Below are 25,217 nucleotides of genomic sequence, written 5' to 3'. Positions count from 1 at the left end.
TTGCAGCTAAAAAATAGACGATGGAGGGATCAATGCCCATAAGGAGCATTTTCTCCCACAATTTCCCCCTCTGCACCCAATCAAAGGCAGATGTCAGGTCCATAAACCCCAAGTATAAGGACCCTGACTTAGCCATGATGTATTTGCCAATGATAAGGTGCAGGTTAAGGCACTGTTCTACAGTGCCCAGGCCCTTCCTGAAGCCATACTGGACAGCGGAGAACTTCCCTTTTTCTGTGACCCAAGTCTCTAATCTCTCCAGTATTACTCGTCCCATAATCTTGCAAGTGCTATCAATTAAAGAAATGGGTCGATAGCATTTGGGATCTGATCTATCACCCTTTTTAAATATGGGAACTATTGTGACTGATCTCCATGACTCCGGGGGGGGCTGATCTGCTGCATAGCATCTTAATATGTTCGTTAATAACGGGTGCCACAAGGAGGTATCTGCTAGAAATAGGTCAGCGGGTATACCATCCGGCCCGGGGGCCTTGTTCTTTACAGTCTGGGAGAGCGCCCTATTTACCTCAACTAAATTTGGGGGTTCCATAGGACAGGCCACATATTGGGAGCAAGCAGCACTTTGTTTCTCAGTGCTATTATTATAGAGGCCGGCAAAAAATTTTACCCACGATTCGGGCATAATTGTTGCATCAATATGGCAATTTTTTGTATCACCAAAATATTCTTCATTAACAGTTTCCCAAAAAAGTTTTGAATCTTTACTCTGTGATGCCAAGTATAGTTTGCCCCATGCTTCTTGCCTAATTTCCTTCTTGCGTTTCTCCAGTGCGCGTATATAATCTATGCGCGCCTGTCTCACGCCCACCCTATCTCGTGGTATAGTTTTTAGAATCTTAATTAATTTATTATGTGATTGGGAGCATTCCCTGTCAAACCATCTTTTACTTTTCTGTGAGCATTTCAACTGATTTTTAGTTAAGAGCGCCTTTGTTGTCTCAATTATTACATTATACGATTTGATCACGGATGTAGCACTTAAATTTTCATCAAACAATCCAGTATTTGCACAAAGTTGCTCTTTATAATCTCCTCCAGAACAATCTCAGGGTTGACAGTGGACCACTTCCGAGTTAACCCCTTATTTTTAGTATACGATATGGGGACTACCTTAACTGGTGTATTTTGAGGGATTGGTAGGATTGCTAATTGTTGTGTTAGTGGGTAATGGTCGCTAAAATGGATTTTGGGAATGTTAAAAACCACACTTTCAGTGTTAAAATAATCAGACAGAATAATAAAATCAATTAGCGTCCCTTGACCTCTTCCAACATATGTTACCACATCAGAGTTTAAGCGCTTAATGAAGTCTAAAGTTAAGAAAGGTGAAAAATTTGACAAAGAATTAAAGATGTTCCCACAAGGGTTGTGCTCAAAGTGATAGCCACCCACCACATCCCTTGTTAGATGGTGGCATGCCTCGCATTCAGACAGTGAGCACAATTTACAATTAAAATCACCCCCCCCCCCAGAGTATTGCATAGTCCATTTTTATCTCCTCAATATGCTTCATAAGTGCAGTTTCAAGTTCTTGGGCAATAGTAATATTTGCACTATTAAAATTATTGTGTTAAAAATTATTAACCACAAGGGTCAAGTTACTCTTCAGAGAGATATTTATAATCTGGAAGTGTGGGGAGTCCAGCTGCAGTTTCCTAACTCTGCCATTCAATGTTGTGGAGATCATGGTTATTAAGCCACTTTTATCATGACCACCTACAGAAGGTCTAGCTGGTGTGTGTACAGAGTAAAAACCATTTATATAGGCTGGTTCACGCATCCAAGTTTCCTGTAAACAAATTATGCTGAATTTGCTGACAAACTCTACCCAGTCATTAATGCCTAGTTTGTTTAACAGACCTGCTACATTCCAGAAAAGGCTACCATGGGTAAATGTACTAACATAAGGGGTGTCTTTATTCTCTGCACAACCGGTGTCCGTTATACCACTTTCTACTGTCATCATATTTGTCATCCTATTTGTTATTACAGTAGGAACATCAGTCAGGTCTACCTGTCTCGTCATCTCCTCTTCTGTTCGGAAAATACAATCATGTATATCTCTGTCCTCACTTTCAGCAGGGAGGGGTATTAATATGGCTGGGTCAGAGTGGCACATCTTTTATTCATGATATGTGGTGTAAACAGGGTCAGTTCATAGCCGGTCAGACGTGCACTGGTAAGGTGCTGTGTCTTCGTTTTGTTCAAAAGTGTGTCCACAGCATGAGGTACCATAACTACGAGATCAGTATCAAGGACGAGCCCCGCCAATTGTTTGATAGAGACAGCCACAGCCGCAACCACGCTTAGACAGCTCGGGAGGGCTCTTGCGACGTTATCAAGCAAAGTGGAAAAATAAGCACACGGCCTCTGCTTACCTCCAAAGGCTTGTTTTAAAACGGAGAGTGTGCAACCAGTTGTCTCGTGCACATACAACCCGAACGGCTTAGTATAATCTGGGGTGCCAAGCACAGGTGCAGAGCAAAGCGCAACTTTTAATTGCTCAAAAGCTTGTTGACATTCAGGCGTCCAGGGCAAGGGTTCATGCACATCTGTAGTGGTTAGCTGCAACAGTGGCTTTGTTAGTAAAGAGTAGTTAGCAATCCAGTGGCGGCAGTACGGGTAATGCCGATGAAGGCTCGCACATCCCTCTGAGTCTTGGGGATGGGCATTTTAATAATAGCACTAATGCGTTCAGGTGTTAGTCTTGTGGTAAATAATTTAATTACCGGGACTTAATTTGATACAGAAACATAATAAAAATAGCTCAGTAAATAAGAGGCAGAATCCGTGGTATTAGAGGTTCTAAATGGGCTTTATTCCAATGGTCGATTATAATCGGTTGCTCCAGGTTCCATCACCACGAAGGTTCAGGAAGTGAAGTACATATGTTATTGACAATCAATTACTTTTATACAATAGGCATTACAGTGAGGCCAATACAAGAGGCGTAACAATTGATAGTGGTGATAATATATTCATACGTAGCAAAAATAGGCGTAACTGGGAGTGATGAAAGAACGTCATCAGATGTGATGTCATAAGAGGGTGGTTACATGAAAGAATTTCGCAATGTCAGCAGAAATACTTGGCAGATATGCGCGCGCAGCAGTATGACGTGTGATTGACGTGCAACTAGGGGGTGAAGGGGACTTGACATTTAGCTCTACATGTGGCGACAGAAGTCTGGAGGGTCAAGTCAACCTAATCCCAAATCATATCTAACATCCTATGTTTAAAGAACTATGTTATCCAAAAGAGAGGTCTCTTAGAGTAGAATCTTATTCTATACTGACTATACTGACTGTTAGTGCGTGTACAAGCGTCTAAGTGTCTACACTAAATGCGAGGGGGTAGGAATATTCCATGGTAACAGGGCTATGAATTACTTGTATGAAGACAGAGAAGTCGGGCCTTTGCTTGGTAGCTGGAAGAATGTTTACTTGAGCTACTAGACAGGAATGCATTGGGCAGGGAGCGGAGCAGATAATTTCCGAAGGTGAAATACAGTTCTTGGCAGGCAGCAAGCTGATGTCAGGCTTCGTGAGCCGCGCAGAGAATGAGACAAAGTTCATGGTCACAGATGCAGGCTCGGACTGGAGCTTTCAGAGGCAGAAGGCAGGAAAAGGCTTGATGACAGAATCAGGGCCTACTTGCCTGGACTGTAAAATGGCATAAGTGAACCATATAAAGGCGGTGGCCTTTCGTACTTAGGAATGGAATATCCGGCCCATTCATGGCGGATCAACAGAGGACATGTTAACGGTGGACGCACATGTATTTGCGTCTTCATAACTGGAACTGGAGGGAACATACATGTACTTGTAACATGCACATAGAACCGTTGGGGTCCAAGATAGGGGACATAACTGACCAGAAAAATCCATATTTCCACAGTCTCCTTCCCTTCTTCGACAGTAGGTGACCTAAGTAGGTGACCTCCTGTCGACAATATTGAAACTTTGAAAGGGACACTTTGTCAGTGCTGTGCCAAATGTAGTAATAATTTGACCGTTGCATCTTTGCAACCTTCTTCAGTGTCAGAAGCTTTTAAGAGGTCTACGTCCTGCAGTAATACATTACCTGGGGAAAGTGTGAGGGAATCCAATTGGTCTTTTAAAGCTTGACTATATATGCTAGGACTTTCAGTATAGCCCTGAGGAACGCGACAGAATTGGAAACTTCTGCCGGCCAGAGTAAATCCAAAAAGGTGCCTGCTATCTGGATGAATGGGATTGCTAAAGAAAGCGTTTTTCAAATCAATCACAGAAAAGAATTTGGCAGTGGAAGGAATCATCGTTAGAAGGCCGGTTATGTCGGGCACCACTGGGAACATGAGGAAGACTATTTTATTACGCTCACGCAAATCAATCATAAAACGATAGACATCAGGATAAGAGGAATCCAAGGGTGCCTTCTTAAGAATGGGAAGAATAGGAGTATTACACACATTTGCTGCTGTCTCCTCAATAACTCCTGACTTAATCAAATCCTGTATAATCTGCTATAGAGCTCGTTCCCCTGACCGCTGTATTTTGTACTGAGGAATACGAGGCAACACAGCATTGTCTTTGACCTTAATAGGACCGGAGGTATCTGCAACAACCCCACGTCCGTATCACCTGTAGCCCACAACATGGGTGGCACATCTTTGAATTCAGCAGGGAGTGGCACATCTTTGGTGCTTGGTATTAGCCACATTTGGTCCTATTGTCATATAGACACCATCCACAGAACTAAAAATTGTTGGATGCAGCTTTTTCAACAATACCAGTCCCATTAAATTCTCTCTGCAATTTGTTGTCAGTAAGAATGGCGAATCTACGGTAAATAAGGACCATGCTGATCTACAGGTATCTGAACTGGTCCCTCACCCTGTCCCTGGTTGTCATAGCTGTAAGACATCCCTGTCACCCCGTCCATATCATAATCCTCGTATCTGATAGAGACTACTAGCCACAGATTCCTTAACGTAGAATTATTCCCAGGCGTGAGACTTGACCCGGAAAACTTTCTTGCCCAGCATCTCTGAGCACCAGGGAGCGGTACCACGTGACTCCGCCCGACATCCTCCGCGGGCGTGACGCCAGCAAGGTCACATAAGCCCCACCCCGGAGTGCTGATGTCAGTTTTCTTCTTTTCCGCGTGCAACGCGGACCCGGATCATGTTCCTGGCCTGTTTCAGGCCTTCTTTCCCTGCTTTGGGCTTTTTTCTGGGGTACAGTGTGCGAATGCCTTCGGGCTTTAAGACGTGCTCGTCTTGCGCGCGCCAGATGTCGGCGACGGATCCTTAACCCATCTGCATGTGGTGTTTGGGGGAGCACCACGACTCCACGGATTGTGAGGCGTATCAACAGATGAAGCCGAAGTCCAGGCGAGAGCGCCGGATGAAGCTCCTTTTGGCACGCATGTCCAGGTCGGCGGCGTCGCTGCGTCTGTCCCCCACAGACGGCTTCAAGACCCGCCGTCTCCGATATCGTCCTTCTCCCAGGCCACAAGGGCATCGCTCACCTGTTGGTAAGTGTCGCAGTTTGTCCCCGAGGCCCGATCCCCAGCCTGTTGGGGGCGTGGGTTCTTCGCGGGTGGTGCGGCCCCGCGCTTTGCCATCCTTTCCGCCGTTCTCCAGCGCGGGGGCGACCAGAGCCCAGATGGAGGCCTATGCAGCGTCCTTGCAGGCAGGCCTCTTTGGTTCTTCCTTCTCCTCCTTCTCTTCCTAGGACGTCTGTGGATCCCTTGCCGCGTGCGGGGACTTCTGCGGCGTTGCCGGCGGCTCCAGCCCCGGCGCTGACCGGTTCGGATCCAGGTTCGGGGGATGTGGGGCCGTCTGTGTGCGGCCCTTCGGGGTTCCCTTCTTCAGACCCGGGCGCCACTGCCTCGCCACAAACCCCCGCAGAGGTCCCTGTGGTGTTGCGGGAGTTTGCCGGGATTAACGGCGTGTCCTCGAGTCCCCCTCGGTCCTCTGGGCAGGCGGCGGCCTTGTCTGAGGTGACACCGCTCAGGCGCCGGCGGCTGCTGGCGCGGCAGGGGCCGGCTAGGGGTCGGGTGTGTCCCCAGCCCCCCCCTTGTCCCTCCACACAGGCGGCTGCCTCGTCTGAGGTCGAGTAGAGGCCTTTTCCGTGCCGTTCCTTGGCCGCCCCGGCTCCGACCCAGCTCCGGTCTCCCGCGCCGCGCGTTGTGGCGGAGGTCGTTGACCTGACGCCGGTCGCGGACTCTGCGGCGTCGGGTCATTGAGTCGTCTTCGGACGCCCCCTCTTCTCCCGAGGTTCGGCGGTTGTTGGTTTCATCTTCTCCGGAGACAGGCCGCTGCGTCGTGGAGTTTTCCCCGGCGTCTTCCAAGGACGGCTCCTCGCCGCACCCGCGGTCTTCGCCAGAAGGACCTTGGGTTCCCCATTCCTCGGCGGCCCCCCTCCTCCTTTCTGGACTTGGCCTTTCCTTCCTCCGGTTGGCCTGGGGGACGGCTGCCTTAGCTTGCCCCGCCACGGGGCCCTACGGAGGCCGGTGCTGCTTTCGCTCGGGCTGTCTCCACGGCGGCAGGGATCTTGCGCATGGGCGATCCAGCTGCCCATTTCCCCACGATTCATCTTCTGGAAGTCCTCCATCAGGGTTATGAGGATCGGGATCTGCTTCTTCTCTTTGAGGCTTCGCACCACACGTCTCTTTTGGGGGCTTGGGGGCGGCCCGCCATGGGGGGGTCCGGTGCCCCAGCCTCTTCTGCATCGCCACCGTCCTGCGCCGCATGACCCTGTCTGTCTTTCCCTCCACCCCTCTTTTACAGACTGCCTTTCCCTCCCTGACATCGGTGTTGTCTCCCCCGTCACGGGAGGCCCGCTGGTTGGATTCCTGGGGGCGCAATATTTTCGCCTCCACCAGTGCGGCTTTGCGGTCCCTTAACACTCTTTGTGTCGTAGCAAGGGCCACTTCTTGCTTGTGGGACTCGGCGGAATCCCTTAAGTCGGCCGCTTCAGGGGAGGGTGCCTGTGTTGATCACAGCCGCCATGTGTTGGATGGCCGGGAGCTGGCGACTTTTATTCTTCACTCGGCTCTGGACATTTCGGACGTGCTTGATCGTACGATGGCTTCTTCGGTGGCCCTTCGTCGGCATGCCTGGCTCCAGCATAGAGTCTTCCCGGAGAACGTGAGGGAACGGTTGCTGGACCTTCCTTTTGATGGCACTCTTTTGTTCCACGCCCCTGCGGATTCTGACATTCAGAGGTTTCTTGCGGGGCTTCCTCCTCCTCCTCCTCCTTCTCCTTCTTCTCCTCAGTGACCTGTGAGTTGGTCTGTGTTTTGGGAGGTGTTCTTCCATGGTTTTCCGGGGGCCTTGTAGAGCGTACCGCCGGTTGTTTGTTCTGTATGGTTCCTGTGCCTTCGGATCCTTTTGTTAGGACCATGGTGCTGCTGGTCCGGCCCTGTTTTGACTTGTGGTTTTGGCTGTTGGTAAGCCGTGTAGGTCCTGAGATTAGGCCTTCTGTATTTTCTGTATTGGCTGATTGGCAAGCCGTCTGCGATTTTCTCCGCAGGTCTTTCTGTTTGTCCTCTGCTGCAGAAACTTTTTCCTAAGAGGGTTCCCATTTGCTGGGACGTAACATGCCCTATGTGGGGTACTGGTAGCTATTATATAGCTTTCTCATGTACTGGGGAGGTGTAGTCGTCCTTCGGACTTCTGCTCTCCGTGGCGTCACGGTATGTCGCTGGTGCGATCTTCTTGCTGATGGTTTTGGAGTGGCTTGTGTTGCGCCATGGTCCGTCCGTCCTCCTGGATCGCTGTGTCGCTGGCCTAGTCCGGCCGGCTGTCTGCGGCATTGCGTTATAGCGTTTTTGCGCTTCTGTCTGCCTTGGTCCTCTGTCTGGTGTTCTGCTACGCCGTTGTGGCATTTGATGTATTCTCTGGTGCCTTTCTTCTGTCTGCACTTTGGCGTTGCAGCCGTCCCTGCCTTGTCCGCCGTTTGCGGCGGGGTGTGTGCAGCTCTTCTGTCACTGTGTATGTGTTTCTCCAGGTAGGTCCTGCCTCCGGTTCTACCTCTTCTCCCTGGGGTGGAGGTGGTCTTTGTGTTCCTTGAGGCTTTAGGTCGCTGTCTGCCCCTACAGGGTGTTGGGCAGTTATCCCTTGGTTGGGCTTAGGTTTTCCTGGCCTTTCCCTTCTTGTACCTGTGCCATGTCCCCTGCTGGGGCCCTGTATCTATCCTGGCGAGGAGGCTCTCTCGCAGGCCCTCCTCCCTTCTGGGTATGGCTAGGGTATCTATTCTACGTTAAGGAATCTGCGGCTAGTAGTCTCTATCAGATGTACAAGTTACTTACCTTCGGTAACGATGTATCTGGTACAGATGATTCTAGCCGCAGATTCCTTCACGACCTGCCCTTCCTCCCCGTTCTGCGAGGACCCTCTGCTTGGGTTTCTGCAGTCGCCTCCCTCTGGGTGACTTGTCTTCTGTGGGTGTTTTCTTCGTTTCTTCCGGTCAGGCATCCCTCCAGCTGGTTTCTCTCCAGCATGAGGGCCTACTTTTGCTCCTTCCCTTTGTTGTTGGAGTTTCTGATCCCCAACCGGTCTTCCTCGTTAGGGGTTCTTTCCACTGTCCTTTGCCTTCCTGCTCTTTTCGGAGGTTGTGGCCCTCCTTGGCACTGTCGCCTGCGGAGGGCTTACCTGTCCTTTGACCTCCTACTCCTTTCAGGGGGATGGATTGTTGTTGCTCCTCTGTTCCGGGCTTGTGGCCCTTCCCCTTGTGTTTGTGGTTGCCAGCTCTCTCTCTCTCTCTTCTGTCACAGGTGCTTTCACATGCTTGCGCCTCCAGGAGGGCTCTTGCCTTGGCTTGCACGGTGGTTCCAAGGAGTGGTGTTTTACTCTTTTCTTGCTATGGCTTCGCTGCTCTGGCCTTTTGGTGCTTTACTGCCACCTGGTGCTTGTGCCTTGACTTGCACAGTTGTTGTTCAGAGTGGGGCTCTGCTCCTTTCTTGCTCTGGCCTGCGGTTGTCGCCTTCTGGTGCCTTGGTGCCCCCTGGTGATGTTTCTCACCTTGTGTCTCTCTCCCTTTGGTTTCTTGCTTTTTCGCACACTGTTCCCATGCTCTTCTCAGTTTTGTTGTGATGGCTCCGCGTTGTGGCGCGGAAAAGTTCTCCGAAGCAAACTGACGTCAGCGCGCCGGTGTGGGGCTTATGTGACCTTGCTGATGTCACGCCCGCGGGGGACGTCGGGTGGAGTCACGTGGTACCGCCCCCCGGCGTGCAGAGATGCTGGGCAAAAAAGTTTTCTGGGTCCAGTCTCACGCCTGGGGATAATTCTACGTTAACGAATCTGCGGCTAGAATCGTCTCTACTAGATACATCGTTACCGAAGGTAAGTAACTTGTATGATAGTATTGCCTTCCTCAAGGATCATCAAAATAGTTCTGATCAGAGCGACCCTGTGACGAATCATCTGCCTGAACCTCGTCACGACCACCTGCGCCACGACCCTGTCCGCGAGGACCCAGTCCTCTGGGGGCTGCAACTTTCTGTCACAACTCCGGGCACTCACTTCGCCAGTGTCTCTCCTCCTTACAATACGCACATTTTTTCGGCCCCACAGGCGCACTATTTCTGCTAGTGCGGGGCAACTGTCGGGCTGGACCGGTGCTACGTCCTCTACCATTCCCCCAAGCTGCCTGCTGCATCAACACCTTCGTCTTCAACTCTTTATTTTTCTTCTCCACCTTTTCCTTCTCCTCATGATCATAATACTGAGCCATGCTCAATATCATTGAAGGGAAGGATGTAGTCCAAGTGCTCTCCGAAGCCTGCAACCGAGTCGCGATCTCGGGAAGCAGGTTCGTTACAAATCTGTTAACGAACAATCTGACACCTCCATCCATTGACAAATCCTGCCCACTGAAATCCCAAAACACACCTTCAAACCTAGTAAAAAAATGAGATACACTTTCATCTTTCTTCTGACGACATGCTGCTAACTTGTCCCAATCTGCCCATCTAGGTGGGATGAGGGAATGCATGTAAGTAATAATATGACTCTGCAAAGCTAGCATCTGGGCAGAGGTGGATGAGGGTTCCTTTCATCTCCTCTGTCCCCCGAAGGCATTCGTTCTATTCCGTCTCTTATGTTATGAAATGCTTATTTCATTTGCATTCCCTTGGTTCCCAATAGTTGCATTGAGCAGCGCCAGACAGACAGACCGTTTTGGGAGTTATTGCTCTTCTTTTCTCTTCTTTGTCTTTAATGTTTCATAAGTGTATTCAAAAATTGGCTATTTCTGTGGGAGATAAAATGTTAGGGTTACTATCCTGTTCTCACTCCCTCCTCTTAGATATCCTTTTATAGTCCCCAACGCCTTGTGCACTTTGCGAACACAAACTATTACATTTGTTTGTTGTGCCACTGCTTGTCTATGCACATAATTGAATCCTGCATCGAGTCTAAACAACTTTTGATTGAAAATGCCACTAAAAAGAATTTCACTAGATTATAAAATATCCCGTCGTAAAGCTGAGAGACTACAGGATAAACCTCCATGGCAGTAAGGAGAATTCTCTAAAAAGTTAAAATGGGCTGCACTTTAGCAGCACAGTCACCTAATTGAAAAATGCCCAAGCTTCTGCCTGTGTGATCAGAGTACCCTGAACTAGACTCCTCTTCAGATTTTTACCATTTGATCTGCAGAAAAAAGCCTACTCCGAGCTCTGCTTTTTTCTCACAAACTCTTAAGTTGCACCTTTCCTAAATTTTGTCATCGCTTGTGCCATTTTCTTACTAGGGCAGTTGCCTTGAGAGAGATGGCCCTAAAGATGACCAAACCAAAAATCCTAGTGTATTCTGATGGATACTTCTAACTGTAGATTTCTCATCTTTTGAATTCCCCAGGGGCCAGACCGGATTTGGAACTTTTCCTGCAATTGCTCTACTGCACCTGCAAGCATGCCTTCGGACTCTGCAGCTACTTTGTACTGCTTCCAGAAGTGACAGCACGGAGCCTTGCATAGGCATTGCCCCTGCATGCTGACACCCGTTCCTTTCTTCCCTGGCCCTGCAATGTCAAGCCTTAGCTCTGCTGTCAAGCTTCTTGTCAGTGTCTTATCAACCCCCAAATGTTATTACAGGGCAGTGTGCTAGGAAAATTGTTGCCCAAGAAGACCTCAGTCTTCAAACTGTGCTACAGCTGCAAGAAACAGATATTGGTTTTGCAGCGTGAATCTTTCTGGATTCACTATGCTATGCATTATTCCGCCATCTAGTGGTTGGGTCCGGAATTGTAGTCTTTCTTCTCTTTTTTTCCATTTTTTTTCATGGCCCAGGTGGGCGTCGCCATACTATTTGGTGTCCTTCGTGACGTCAACGTGCTTCCTCCGGAAGCTCCCACCTTTGGTCACCATCTTCAGATTCTTTTTTCCGCCATTGGGTCTGGATCCTCACCGATGAGTTCCAGAGTTTTGGAGAGAGAATCCATGAAAAGTGACAGAAAAATGACGAAATCAAGTTTTTCAACACACCCGACTTCAGGTCAGGTAACCGGGACGACGAAAGAGAAGGATTGCACCCGAAAATTCGACGTTCAGCGTAGAATGCGCACACAGGGTGCTCCCTGAGCGCAGGGATGGACAAGACCCCATTCAAATTTTGTGACAATTGCCACCACAAATACGCGCAGAAGGACCAGCATCCAGTCTGCAACCTCTGCCTGCCGCTCGACCATAACAGCGAGGACTGTAACGCCTGCTCGGCATTCACACTGAAGACTCTCAGGGTAAGAGAGAGACAAGAGAAGGGCAAACTACACCATGGAGGGCCAGGGGCCGCCTCCATCGCTCAGAGACTTGTGCCTCTCCAGTGGAGAAGAGGACAACATCGCCGAAGGACCGGAGGACTGCACAGGGGACTGCACTAGGTCGAAAAGAAGACGTCGAAGGAGGTAAGAGTCGTAGACCCACAGACACTTGACCGACACTCGTAAGAGTGAAGCAAAGTCCTCAAAGGGAGCATTGCCGTCGAAACATTTGGCGAAAGCAACGGCACCCAAGGACAAGCAGCCCAACAGATCCTTCGAAAAGGACTCCCAGACGGCGAAAACCCAAGACAAATCAAAGTCGTCAAAGTCTGGCCTCGAAAAGGACACCTCGACAACGAGAAAAGAAGGGTTAACAGCGACTTTGACCTCGAACCGAAGTGCCCAAACTCTCAACGCCGAACAAGCGGCCGAGATGGAGAGGAAAAAAAGGAGGCTCGAGGCCAAAATGGCAAGCATCCTACAACGAAAAAAGGACTGTGATGAAAGGATGAGCTAGTACACCTTCCCACCGCAGCCGAAGCAGAAGGGGGCAACGAGGACCCTGAGCCGCAGAAAACACCGGAATTGGTCGAGGAACAGGAAGAAGAGGCCCTGTATTACTTCGAGGGCGAAGGCGAGGAAGATCAGAAAACCTACCAGGACTGTACGTCCTCTGAGGCGCAAGACTTGGAGTGGCGTGATCTTGACGCCGAAATACCGGAAGAAAGAGTAGACTCCTATCCTTCGAGGCCTTCGTCGCCAGACGATATCGGGATCTATAATATGGTGATAAAAGAGGCTGCAGAGACGTATGGAGTGAAGTTGGAGGAAGAGAAGCCCAAGGCTTGTTTTCTCCTGGAGACTCTGTTACCTTCAAAAAAACACTAAGTCAGTTCCTGCCCATGCTCCCAAGTGTGCTGGACCAGGGCAGGGAGGCCTTCAGGGAGCCAGCTGTATGTAAATCAGTGACCCCGAGGACCGAGAAAAAGTATAAACATTCCTCGAAGGACCCTGTATACATTCAGGGATCAGTACCAGCTGATTCAATAATAACAGCAACAGCTAGGAAAAGGGCCAATGTACCCACTAATGCCAGACCACCTCCAGACAAGGAGAGTAGGAGAATGGACCTCATGGGGAGGAAAGAAAAAAAGAGTGCGGCGATTCAATGGCGCATCGCCAACTCAAACGCTCTAATCAACAGGCACGCATACCAGCAATGGGAGGAGGTGGGGCAACTCCTGAAGCATCTACCAGAACAGTACCAGCAAAGGGCAGCCCACTTGGTAGAGGAAGGAAAAAACATGGCTAACACATGTTTGAAGTCGGCCCTGGATGCAGCTGAACCATCCAGCAGGCAGATGATGATTGGGGTGACAGAGAGAAGGCACACCTGGCTAAGGGCTTCAGGCTTCTAGCCTGAAATACAGACCAACATTCTTAACACACCCTTCAACGGAGAACTGCTTTTTGGGACTCCAGTTGACAACAAGCTAACTCAGCTCAAAAAGGACAACGAGACAGCAAGGTACATGGGAGCACTGCAGTTCAGAGGGATGAGAAGGGGTACACCATCAAGAAGGCCAGCAGGTAGGGGAAACAACCAACCTGGTACATCGCACCAAGCCTTCCAACAAGGTTATCAAGGAAGCAGCCAAACCCAGAAGCAGCAGGGACAGCAGCAGCAAAACTGGCAGTACCAGCCACGAGGCCAATCCTTTCGAGGGCGCTCAAACGGGCGAGGACAGAATCTGAGAGGAGGGCAACAATCCACCTCCAAGTGACTTCGCCGTAAGGCAAACGCCCACCCAAACAACACCTCTAGGGGGGCATCAAAACAGAAGACAAAACCAAACACTAATGCTACAAGACAAACAGTTCCTCGAACATATAACACCAGTAGGAGGCAGGATAACGGGCTTCTTCCAGGAATGGAGGACGGTCACAACGGGCAAATGGATACTAAACCTCATACAATACAGCTACTGTATAGAGCTAGAAAGCCAACCTCCAAACAAGAGGCCAAACAACAAGGTGCACTCGGCAAAGGAACTTTCACTCTTGCTACTAGAGGCACAGGAACTGCTCAACAAGGAAGCAATAGCGATAGTGCCGTACAAGGAAAGAAACAAAGGGGTTTACTCCAACTACTTCCTCGTACCAAAAGTGGACGAAACGCTAAGGCCTATTCTGGATCTAAGGTTCTTAAAATAGTTCATAAGGACACAAAGATTCAAAATGACATCTCTTGCAAAAAGTAATACCCCAGATACAGGAGGGGGATTACATGGCAACTATAGACTTAAAGACTCATACTTACACATCCCCATCTACAAAAAACACAAACGCCTACTAAGATTTGTGATCAACAAAACTCACTACCAGTTCACAGTGCTCGCATTCGGACTCAAATCCGCACCAAGGGTGTTTACAAAATGCCTAACAGCACTAGCAGCGCACCTAAGGAGGCAGGGAATACATGTATACCCCTACATCGACGACTGGCTCGTAAAAGCAAGCTCTTACAACCAATGCAAACACATCCAGCAGGTGATACAAACACTAATCCAACTGGGTTTTTCAATCCATTGTGGAAAGTCTTCAATAGAACCGGAACAGGTGAAGATATTCTTAGGGGCAGAGATCAACACCATACCCTAGCACAAAGTGAACTTTGGCAATACTGAAGGAGACACGTCTTTACCGCAAGGGGCAAGCTCTGACAGTGAGGACAGTGAGCAAGCTAATGGGAATGATGGCGTCATGCATACACCTGGTCCCAAATATTCGCCTCCACATGAGACCGTTCCAGGAAGGGATACAGCAGCAATGGTCACAGGCAACAGGGAGTTGGGAAGATCTAGTGGTTGTCACACACTCAGTGCATCAGGAAACAGCGTGGTGGAACAAGGAAAACATATCTCTGGGGAAACCATTCACACAGCCAACTCCAACAGCGACCATCACAACAGACGCCTCCCAGTTGGGGTGGGGCGCGCACATGACCAAACAACATGAGGGGGTTATGGTCACAGCAGGATGCGGTCAAGCACATCAGCTACCTAGAGCTAAAAACAGTGTTCCTAGCCTTAAAAGCTTTTCAGAATGAGCTGCATGGAAACAGGGTCTTGATCCAAACGGACAACACAACTACCATGTTCTACATCAACAAACCAGGAGGAACACAATCAGTGGCACTATCAGGGCTAGGATAAGTATAAAGAAACGGTTGCACTCCTTGTTGTCGTGTGTTACTTCAGGTAACTTCATTTCGTTTCGCTTCACTTTAATATCCGACATAATATATGGTACCCATATTCATAGCCATCACAATCACGAATCTCATAGATTAACAATATCCTTGGTTAAAACGATTGTAGCATATTATTTTATTCTATTTTCTATGACGCATTCTGCTCTAAGGTTAAGAGCATTCATTTTTGTTTACAGGAAGATGACCCTGAAGAAGGGCTAGTCTTGAAATGCATTGGGGATTTGTGTACCTGTGATTATATAACAGCTTGTATAATGGATCGTTAAATGGTTTGGACATACACAGATCTTGATTTATGGTATGAATTTTTTCACTATTGAAATATAATCTGAATAAATTCCAGTTACATTCAACTAATGGACAATTGACTGTTTGAAACAGAATTCTATTCGCACAGGAGTGCTTATATGGGTGACCCTTCCAGTGGTTAAGGATTTCGTTCTCCACTATCAGGGCTAGCACAGGAAATATGGACATGGGCCATTCCACTAAGAATAGACCTACTAGCAATACAACTCCCAGGGAAAGACAATGTGGAAGCAGACAGACTCAGCAGGCAGACGTCAGCATCCCACGAATGGGAGCTCAACCAACAGGAAATAGAGAAACTATTCCTGAAATGGGGTACACCGCAAATAGACCTATTTGCAACACACCAAAATGCAAAATGCCAACACTTCGCATCCAGACAACCAGACCATCGGTCCCAAGGGAATGCACTATGGATAAGTCGGTCAAAGACATTTGCATGCGCTTTTCCCCAGATACCACTGATACACAGAGTACTCCACAAAAGCAAGATCAGCAACATGATGCTAATACTAATAGCACCTCAGTGCGCCAGACAGTCCTGGTTTCACAAATAGTAGAAATGGCGCAAGCACCAGCGCACAGATTCACAAAGAGAAGGAACCTGTTAACAATGCAGGACGGAAGGGTGCTACTCCCAGAGACAGAGAGCCTCCGCCTAGCAGCATGGCTCCTGAAGACCTAGAATTTGCACACCTCAGACTACCAGCAAGCACAATGGTGGTGCTCAGGGAGGCAAGGAGACCTGCTACGTAGCAAAGTGGAAAAGATTCTCAGAATGGTGCATTAGGGAGAAACTACAAAGGAAAATTACAAAGGAATCAACAGTACTAAAATAGTTAACACATCTACTACAAAATAAACTAAGCTACACATCCCTAAGGGTGCACTTAGCAGCGATAGTGGCTTACACAAGAGGAGAAACAGGAAAGAGTTTCTTCACCTCCCAAGTAGTAAAGAGATTTCAGGAAGGGGCAAAGAGAATCGCACCTCCAAACAGAATGCCAGCACCAGCATGGAACCTCGACGTAGTGCTAACTCAATTGATAAAGGCACCATTTGAGCCTATTCACAAAGCTACACTGCACATGCTCACGCTAAAAACAGCCTTCTTTCGTAGCTATCACATCGCTACGAAGAGTGAGTGAATTGCAAGCACTAACACTTCAAGCGTCCTACCTACAAATACACAATGATAGGATTGTAAGGATTGTAATGAGAACAGACCTACATTTCATGCCAAAAGTGGTGTCACGGTTCCACATCAGACAATTCCAATACCAAGTTGTTTCCAAAAACCAACCACAAGTACAGAAAGGGCGCTACACACACTGGACGCCAGGAGGGCGGTAATGCACTATATAGAGAGGACAAAGGAGTGCAGAAAGACAAAGCAGTTCTTTGTATCCTTTGCCAGCAGTTTTTGGGGACGACCAGTTACCAAAAATACCATTGCACGGTGGATTGCACAAACCATACAACTCTGCCACAAACAAGCAGGCCAACAGTTACAAGGAGCAGCTCATGCTCACTCAACAAGGAAGAAAGGAGCAAAAATTGTGTTTCTGGCAAACACACCTATTCAAGACATTTGCCAAGCCGCAACATTGTCGTCCGTGCACATGTTCACTAAGCACTACTGTGTAGATATTCAAATGAACAAGGAAGCGCAAGTGGGACAGAAGGTCTTACAACACATATTCAGTAACCAGAGCTCATCTTCCACCCAGCCACCACAATAACGACAACCGCTACAAAGTCTATGCACAGCATAGTGAATCCAGAAAGATTCACGCTGCAAAACGTATAGTTTCTTACCTGTCGGTGTAGTTTTGCAGCTGGAAGACTTTCTGGATTCACTAGCGATCCCACCCTCCTCCGCCAGAAAGATGAGACAGGAGGAAGAGGATTAAAACCGGAATAAGACTTTAAAGGTTAAAAGAAGAGAAAGAGTAACACAAGTGGGAGCTTCCGGAGGAAGCGCGTCAACATCACGAAGTACACCAAATGGTGGTATGTCAACGCCCACCTGGGCCATGAAGAAAAAAAAAAAGAGAAGAAAGACTACAATTCCGGACCCAACCACTAGATGGCGGAATAATGCACAGCATAGTGAATCCAGAAAGTTTTCAAGCTGCAAAACCACATCGACAGGTAAACTATACGTTACAGACCAACGTGATGTTGGCTTGTTGTGTCTAAGGTTCAAGCATGACTAATACTCCTAAACACCATCTGGGAGCAGGAGATCAAACTGTACATCGCAAAGCACAAGAAAATAGGCAGGACACACTCTTAGCCCCATGCCTGCTTGAAGTCCTGTGCCTGTTCTAGGTCACTGTACCACTCCAATTTGCCCACTGGAATAAGTTGGAAGAAAAATCTCTCCATAAGCCCAAGAAGTGGAAATCAAATTTTTCTCCTTCCCATCACTCCTGTTCTAGGAAACAGTTGCGCTGTTGGTACCTGAAAGATCCGCTTCCCTCACCTGACTTAAAGCCTGACCTAAGGCTGGTCTCGGCTCACCACAATTTCTCGGGCTATCACCCACCGTGTAACAGGTAAAGACCTTCAAAGAAACCGGACCACAAATCTTTTTGAGATGGTTCCAGGTACCGCTTGAGCACCTTTGGGCCCCATAGATCCATCATTCTGACTTCTGCTGGCAGGATCTTCCCCTGCACTGCTGACCTGATTGGGTCCCAGCCTGGCACATATCACCATATGTGTGCCAAAGGCCATATCTGTTCTGACCACTCAGATGTCAGCCTTGGCCCCAGGGGCACCAGCGCTGAACCCTTTACAGACACCTGTTTCGGATCCGGAGCAGATGTCTGCCCACTCTCAGCCAGTGTCTTGTTATTAAATACCTAAGGCTGGCACCCTCTTGCCTCGGCGTACTTCCATTTGGTGCCATTACCCTGCTGACTGTAGAACTGGAGGCTAGAGGCTTTACTTGTACTGGATTTAAGCACTGTCCAGGGCCTTCAAATAATTTATCATGATGATTAGGAGACAGATAATTTACTCCTGCCTTCTTTACACCAATATAGGCCTGCATATAGATTTGAAATGTGCTAGTGGCCTGGATTCTTCACCTAAAACAGATTTGGACTCTCCATTGGGGCCTCTTACAGAGGAGAGTGACTTGTGCTGTGGTAGTCAACAGAGCTGCACAAGTGTTGGACTTTGAAAGGCTTACAGTAGAAACCAAGGCATATCTACATACAGATCTTGCAGACTGGGCCTGCTTACTTCATAAACCATGTTGCCTTTTTATGAGGTTCTAATAGTGGCATTGCTGTTGGCCTGGTCTAAAGCATGCTCGGCTGTTGCATTGGTTGGCACTGGAGCTAGGCGTCATAGGACTGCTAATACCTACTTGAACTTTTATCAGTTGGCCTCATATCAACCCTGAGGATTTTCTCTAATTTTATGGTCCCAGTCACTACCTATTTCAGGTGGCACAGACATCAAGTTTTTCCCTTACTTGGGCATCTGGCTGATCAAATGAAAATCTTGCTGCATGGCTAAGGATTCTAATAGAGGCCTCTGTTTTGCAGCTCGGGGTTAACAATAAATTAGAACAAATCTCATTTGAAACCTGCAGTGTGCATCAAGATATTGAGTGCCATTCTCAATACTACATTAGACCGATTTCATCTCTCTAGTACCTGCTAGGCATGATGCCTTCCTGCATCCCTCTCTTACTGCATGCTGCAAATGCACCCCCTTCAGGTGAAGCACAAGTCACACTCTGGATAAGAGACTCTTTCTGGGTGTTGATCAAGAAACCATGTCGCCTTGGGTCTCACGTTCCATCCACAACCAGCAAACCAGGTGATGACCATGGGTGACTGGGGGGGGGAGGGCTCACCTGCAAGATCTGGAAGTGTGCGGATGCTGGTAAGAAGTAGAACAAATTCTTTAAATCAACATCTTGAAGCTAAAGGCAATGACACCTCTTAATTGTTTCTACCACAATTCGCAAACTTGGCCAGTGCTGATAGAAGCAGTTAAGGCTACATCAATGGTCTACTTAAACAAGGAGGGAGGGATGCAGTCTCCTCAGAGAAAGCACAACACTTGTGGAACTCAACAATCAAACATGGCAATCCGATGACTGCAAAATACCTATTAGTGGCACAGCAACAGTCAGATAAGAATGGAAACTGATCCAGAACAACATGATAAACATGGTCTTCTTCAGCGAGGCTGTCCAACCTAGGATCTTTTTGTGACACCAACTGGCAAGAAATACAGTGACTTTGCTAGCAGGTAGTAGCACATGGTAGGCAGTGGGATGCAGGTCCCAGCGTGACCATTAGGTTAAGACCTACTTCATCTTTCGGAAATCATCACATTTTGTTGCGCAGCAGAATGACCTCCTATCCAGAGATGGACGCCATTACCCCTACCACAGTCCAGCATCCTTGAGCGTATCAGCAAGGCATTGCACACTTCGAATTTATTCTGATAAACATTATTCCAGTTTGCCATAATATCTTGAGTCACATCAAGGCCTTTTCAACCAACAAGCTGTACCAGATGAAGCGGAAAAGATTTTCTGTCTGGTATCAGTCCAGGTGTATTCATCCAGTGACTTCTGATCATCATCGAGTTTTGCTGTATCTTCTGCAACGTACCCAGTTGGGCCTTAAACCTGCGTTATTAAGCATTGATCTAGTAGCTATTTCAATTTCAGTGTTACTCAGATTTTGTGTATTCCTTTATGCCAAGAATCATCAAAGAATATTCAAAAGGTAATTTCATAGCATACCCTCTGTGCCACTACGAGCGCTAAGTGGGGACTTCTTACAGTACTCAAACAGCTCATGAACGTTCTCATCGAACCCATACACAGTGCGGACATCACTACATCTCATGGATGACTGCGTTTCTGTTTGCCCTGAAATTGGCCCTGGGCCAGCTTGATGGCGGCTTTCTTGGTTAAGGAACCATTCTAACTTTCTACGGATATAGTAGTACTAACCACTAATCCGAAATTCATCCCTAAATTTCCAACAGACTTCCATGTGAGTGGACAGTGATTACAGCTTTCTTCTAGCACCCTACCCCTGCCATAGAAAGGGCTCTCTGCTTGCGAGATGACAACAGATGTCTGAAATTTTACATTGATCAAACCAAGACAGAGTAGATATTTGTATTGTTGGTTATGTACAAAAAAGCTAAGCCGTCTCTCAAATGAGGACATTTGAAGAAGGGTGGCAGCAGGTATCACCTTATGACATAAGGTGTCTGTCTCCATGATAAAGGCTCCCATTCAACTTTGATTGAGATTAAATTTGATGGGAATGCAGGAAATAGCATTGGATTGCTTCTCCTCTTACAGAAACAACCATACTTAAACGTCACAATATCTTCCTTTTCATCTAACAAGAGAGCCTTAACTTGTGGAGTCCCTTAGGCTCTGTTTGGAGCCCCACCTTATTCAACCTGTACATCTTACCACTGATAACCTTAATAGAGAAGTTTGGGCTGCCTCTGATGTCTTAGGCAGATGGTTCCCAAATCGAAGTATCGGTGGTAGAGTAATCAAAGACCACTATCAGTTTCCATGAGTGTATCTAGGAAGTCAAGCAGTGGATGTGCCTCAGTACAATAACTAACTGAATGGGGACAAAACTGAATTACTATATTTTGGGCCCCTGTCTGTAACAAATGCCCCTAACTGGTGGCCTAAGGTGCTAGGAGATGCACCGACTCTGGTACCGGGAGCAAAACATTTGAGTGTAACTGTAGACTCTGAGCTCAGTATGAATGAAAAATTCTCTTGTAGCAGCCTCATGCTTTTTTTTGCAACTGAAACAATTGTCGGGAGTTCTAAATTTACTGCCCAGTCAGACTCATTTACCTGTAGTCCAGGCTTTGATAATATTGCAACTGAAACTATTGCAATGTTCTGTACTTAAGACTTCCAGCCAAAACAATGGCAAGACATCAAAGGATACAAAACTGGGTGATAACAGGAAGAAGGAAATATGATTCTGTCTCTACTTCTATGAAGGAACTACAGTGGCTTCCGGTAAATCGGAAAGTACTGTTTAAAATGACCTTGCTGGCTTATTGAGCATTCTATCGAATGGGACCAGTTAGTATTTGGAAAAAGCTAAAATGATGTGTTCCAAGTAAATCTCGAAGTCGGGATAAGCCTTACTTTTCACTATCCTGATTTAATTTAAAGGAAAGGGAGGTAAATAATTTTCTTTTCTGGCCCCCAAGCTATGAAGTAGCCTCCCACTCGCCCTTCAAGCTGAAATAAATCACTGAAAGTACCTAAAGAACTTGAATACCTGGCTGTTCCAGCAAACATTACTGGGTTTCAGTTACCTAGCACTAGGACACCCATGCTGGGTAACAGTTTGATATTTTTAAATATATTTCTGAGATGCATTGTGGGAACATACAGCGAAAAGACACAGAATGCTTCTTGCATATACATTTGTGGACAATACCAAAACTGGGAGAACTGGTTCTTTTCTATCCTAGGCATTCCTCTTAATCCATAAACATCCTACCTGACTCTCTGTGGACTAGAACATAGTTAAAGAGTGTGTTGCTTTCTGACCCTTTCTCATCCTCAAAGCCTTATTGAAACTGCAGGTGATCATCATTCAATGCAGCTTCAAAACTCCTCAACGGAACAGTGTCAGTTGCCTGCGACTGAGCCATTTCACATTTTTTTCAGTGTTTAAGGCTTTTGCTAACTGGCTGCATTTGAAAAAGTTAAAATCCGAAATGATAGAAAATGTTGCAACGTAATGATTTAAAATTGGTGGCTGTCTTCACCTACATTAACACCATTAAGTCATTTTACATGAACAGCCAGGTACCCTTGCACCATCTACTTCACAAAGTAACCAATCCACTTATCCGAGACAAATGCAACAATGCCGCAAGTGGGAGGTCCAGATCCCTCTGCTTGAGCAGGGCTCTGTGAGCCACAGGTGGGCTACAGATAACACAGCAACTCTGCAGGAGCTTTGCTGCAAGGGTGGGAGAGGGAATGTTGAGGGATTTACAGCAGTCCCACAGGTGCCAAGCATTGGGTTGTGCTGCTCAGCTTGCAGATCCACTAGGCCTGCAGAGCCCAGCAGTGAGTGGTAAAATTGAGATTTCTGATCTTAAAGGGTTGACTGCAGGGCCATTAAAAGCTTCTACCAACTGTTAAGTCTGTGAGGGATAAGGTGAGTTGGAGTCTGTCAAACGCAGATCAGCTCAGGAAGGAAAGAAAGCATGCAGTCCTCCAAAGTAGCATTTTGAGAAATGATTTGATTAGACTGTCCACATAAGTTTAGCAGGAAAGATCGTTCAGTTGCAGTAAGATTTAAAGTACGTAGCACCATTTGGAAGGTTGTAACTAAGTGCATGTCCTCCCAGCTGCAGTGCATTGCCAGGAAGCTGTTTCACAACAAATTATTCAGGAGAAATGGCCATTGCAATACAGCCCATTAGAATGTCAGTTCCTCCTGAGTTGTCACAGAAACATAGACCACTGACCGAACAGCACGCATGGGCACAACCAGCCTGGTTTGGAAATTTGTTCACATAAATATGTTTAGCGCATTAAATTGCCCACATTCTTTTAATAAAAGTTAAAGGCTTATTTGTGTGTTTGGGAGATCTCTGGATAAGGTGGTGTGAGTCCGCACTCTAACTAGGACATTGAAGGAGTGTTTCATTGTTTCTACATGCACTTATTGAACGGATCATTTCAAGTGTTCAGTAAGGGTTCTGTGTAGGTTCTATGAAGATGTATCAGATTGCAGGACATAAAGATGTAGCCTAACACGTTCAGATGTATACACTGCTATGCAGAGGTGGTGCATTGTCTTCTCCGTATTCTGTGAATTTTTGGGTGTGCTCCTACCTTTGTAGGAACGCTATTTCCCATTTTCCCTCATGAGTGTTCTGGTTAACAGTGGAGCTACAAAACGGTAAGTACTGTGTGTAAGGTACTCACATGTTACAACTTAGCACATGTAGCTTGCATACAGCATAGACCTACAATCTGTTTGCCTACTTATGCCGTTAAATGAATGAAATGTGTTTTTATTACTTGGCTAGTGCCATATAAAGTGCTTTGCCGTGGTGTTTCATAAAGAAAAATATATTTATTTTTTTTATCTTTAGGTGATGTGTTTCTCAGAAGAAGAATTCAGAGACTACAAAGAAAATCGGGTTTGGGAGGAGGACATGGTAGCCGAAAGAGTAGTTAGCACGCTGATAAATGAGGACATCTCTAAATTTAAGGAATCATGGAAACGGCTCCTCCATGCCAGCGTTCAGCTCACTCTTCAAGCTTACACCTCCGACCTAGCAACAGATGAAGAGCTTATTAGTGACTCTCAAGCATATGCAAAACTGAGTAGCAGAGAGCGCCATGCACTTCAGGTCCGTTATGGGCAAAAGATCATCTTGCACCGTCTCTTGGATCTGACTAGCTAATATTAGGAAGCGGACTCTGAGGTGGGCTGGATGCCCCTTCTCTCCTTGGATTAGGGAACAGCTAGTGAAGCCAGATGCTGCTCTGTCTTTTGAGCAGAGTCACAACAGGTACAGCCAATAATCCTCTCTCCCTGGACTGTCTCCATTATAGTCATCAATGCATGCAGGCATTAAGGCCAATAATGGAAAAGAAATATGTGGAAAAGAAACATGGTCCAGCAACTCTGGTGACGACCAATAGTAGTGTTTGGATTGCTGCATGGCACAATCTATTAAGGAGCCATTACATTTTCTGTATTTTTACCAACTCCTAAAACATGATTCATTTTTAGTGTGAAGTAAAACCTATTAGTGCTTCCTAATCTAATGTCCAACAATTAACACTGTGCATATAGTTCTCCTTTCTGTGAGTCCAGCCAAAAATGATATCTTTGCAGTGGATTTCACCTCCTCCTAATAACTATGATGCAACACCTTTTCATATCCTGTTAAATGTGTACTGGGGAAAACATGTAAGGTGGGTCTGGTAAGAAGTCACTTTTTAATTTAAGATCCTGTTATTACATATTATAGATCATTCATTAAATGACAGATCAAATATGCTGGCCATCCACTTATAGGGGGATTTTTTTGTCACCACCGGAATCACAGTGACTGATAGCCTGGATGTTTTCATTTCATATGTGGGAAGGGATTTGTAGAGCTATGTAAATCTGTGTTGAAGTAAGGCAGTGTGCATTTTGGGGGTGTTATCCCAGAGGTGGAAAGTAGAATTGCTGAACTTCATGGGGAACATAGAGATGCAATTATTGGAAGCACTGAAGATCTGCTGTAGGATTAATGCAGGGATTTTATAATAAAAAAAATTGTTTAAGCATGAGTGCCTCCCAGTGGGTTACTGTATACCAATGAGAGAGATGTAGGGTATAGATGGCTTGATCCTAGTTTTCTAATGGGCTCCACATTGAGCTGTTGTAAAAGCCATAGTGTTGACTTAAGTATGTCTTCTTATGCCCTGGCTGGGTTGCCCACAGGGAGATGCTGAGGAAGATCTTCAGATGCCTCCCTAGCAACGTTAGAAAAACTATCACTCATGCCGTAGTCACCAGAAACACCCTCTACTCCAGGTTCACCAAGCAACTCACTAGAAGACTACAATCCCTCCAGAACTCAGCAGGCAGACTCATCCTCCCACACACAGCAGACATCACTTCACACCACAACGAGCTCCGCTGGCTCCCGATACACAAACATGCTAATTTCATATTCCTCATCCACACTTTCAAGGTACTGCACAACTTAAGCCTCACCTACCTGAACAGTTGCATCTCCTTCCACCAACCACCCGGACACTTCTGCTCTGCAGGACTCCTATTCACACACACCTGGTG

General features: G+C 47.0%; 1 protein-coding gene across 2 annotated transcripts in view; it reads left to right on the top strand.

The window, feature by feature from the left end:
• The window catches only part of SETD6 (SET domain containing 6, protein lysine methyltransferase), a 134,012-nt gene extending 109,309 nt beyond the window's left edge, over nucleotides 1–24,703 (top strand). For both annotated transcript variants that reach the window (XM_085637396.1, XM_085637394.1), the window contains exon 9: nucleotides 23,512–24,703. In XM_085637396.1, coding sequence (XP_085493522.1) covers nucleotides 23,512–23,826 — 315 coding nt within the window. In that variant the 3' untranslated portion in view covers nucleotides 23,827–24,703. The remainder of the gene's footprint in view (nucleotides 1–23,511) is intronic.
• The last annotated feature ends 514 nt before the right edge of the window (nucleotides 24,704–25,217 follow it).

The sequence above is a fragment of the Triturus cristatus genome, chromosome 12 (assembly GCF_964204655.1).
Source record: "Triturus cristatus chromosome 12, aTriCri1.1, whole genome shotgun sequence".
In the NCBI taxonomy this organism is placed as follows: Eukaryota; Metazoa; Chordata; class Amphibia; order Caudata; family Salamandridae; genus Triturus; species Triturus cristatus.
The sequence above is the reverse complement of the archived record's forward strand: the minus strand, read 5'-3'. Positions and strand labels throughout refer to the sequence as shown.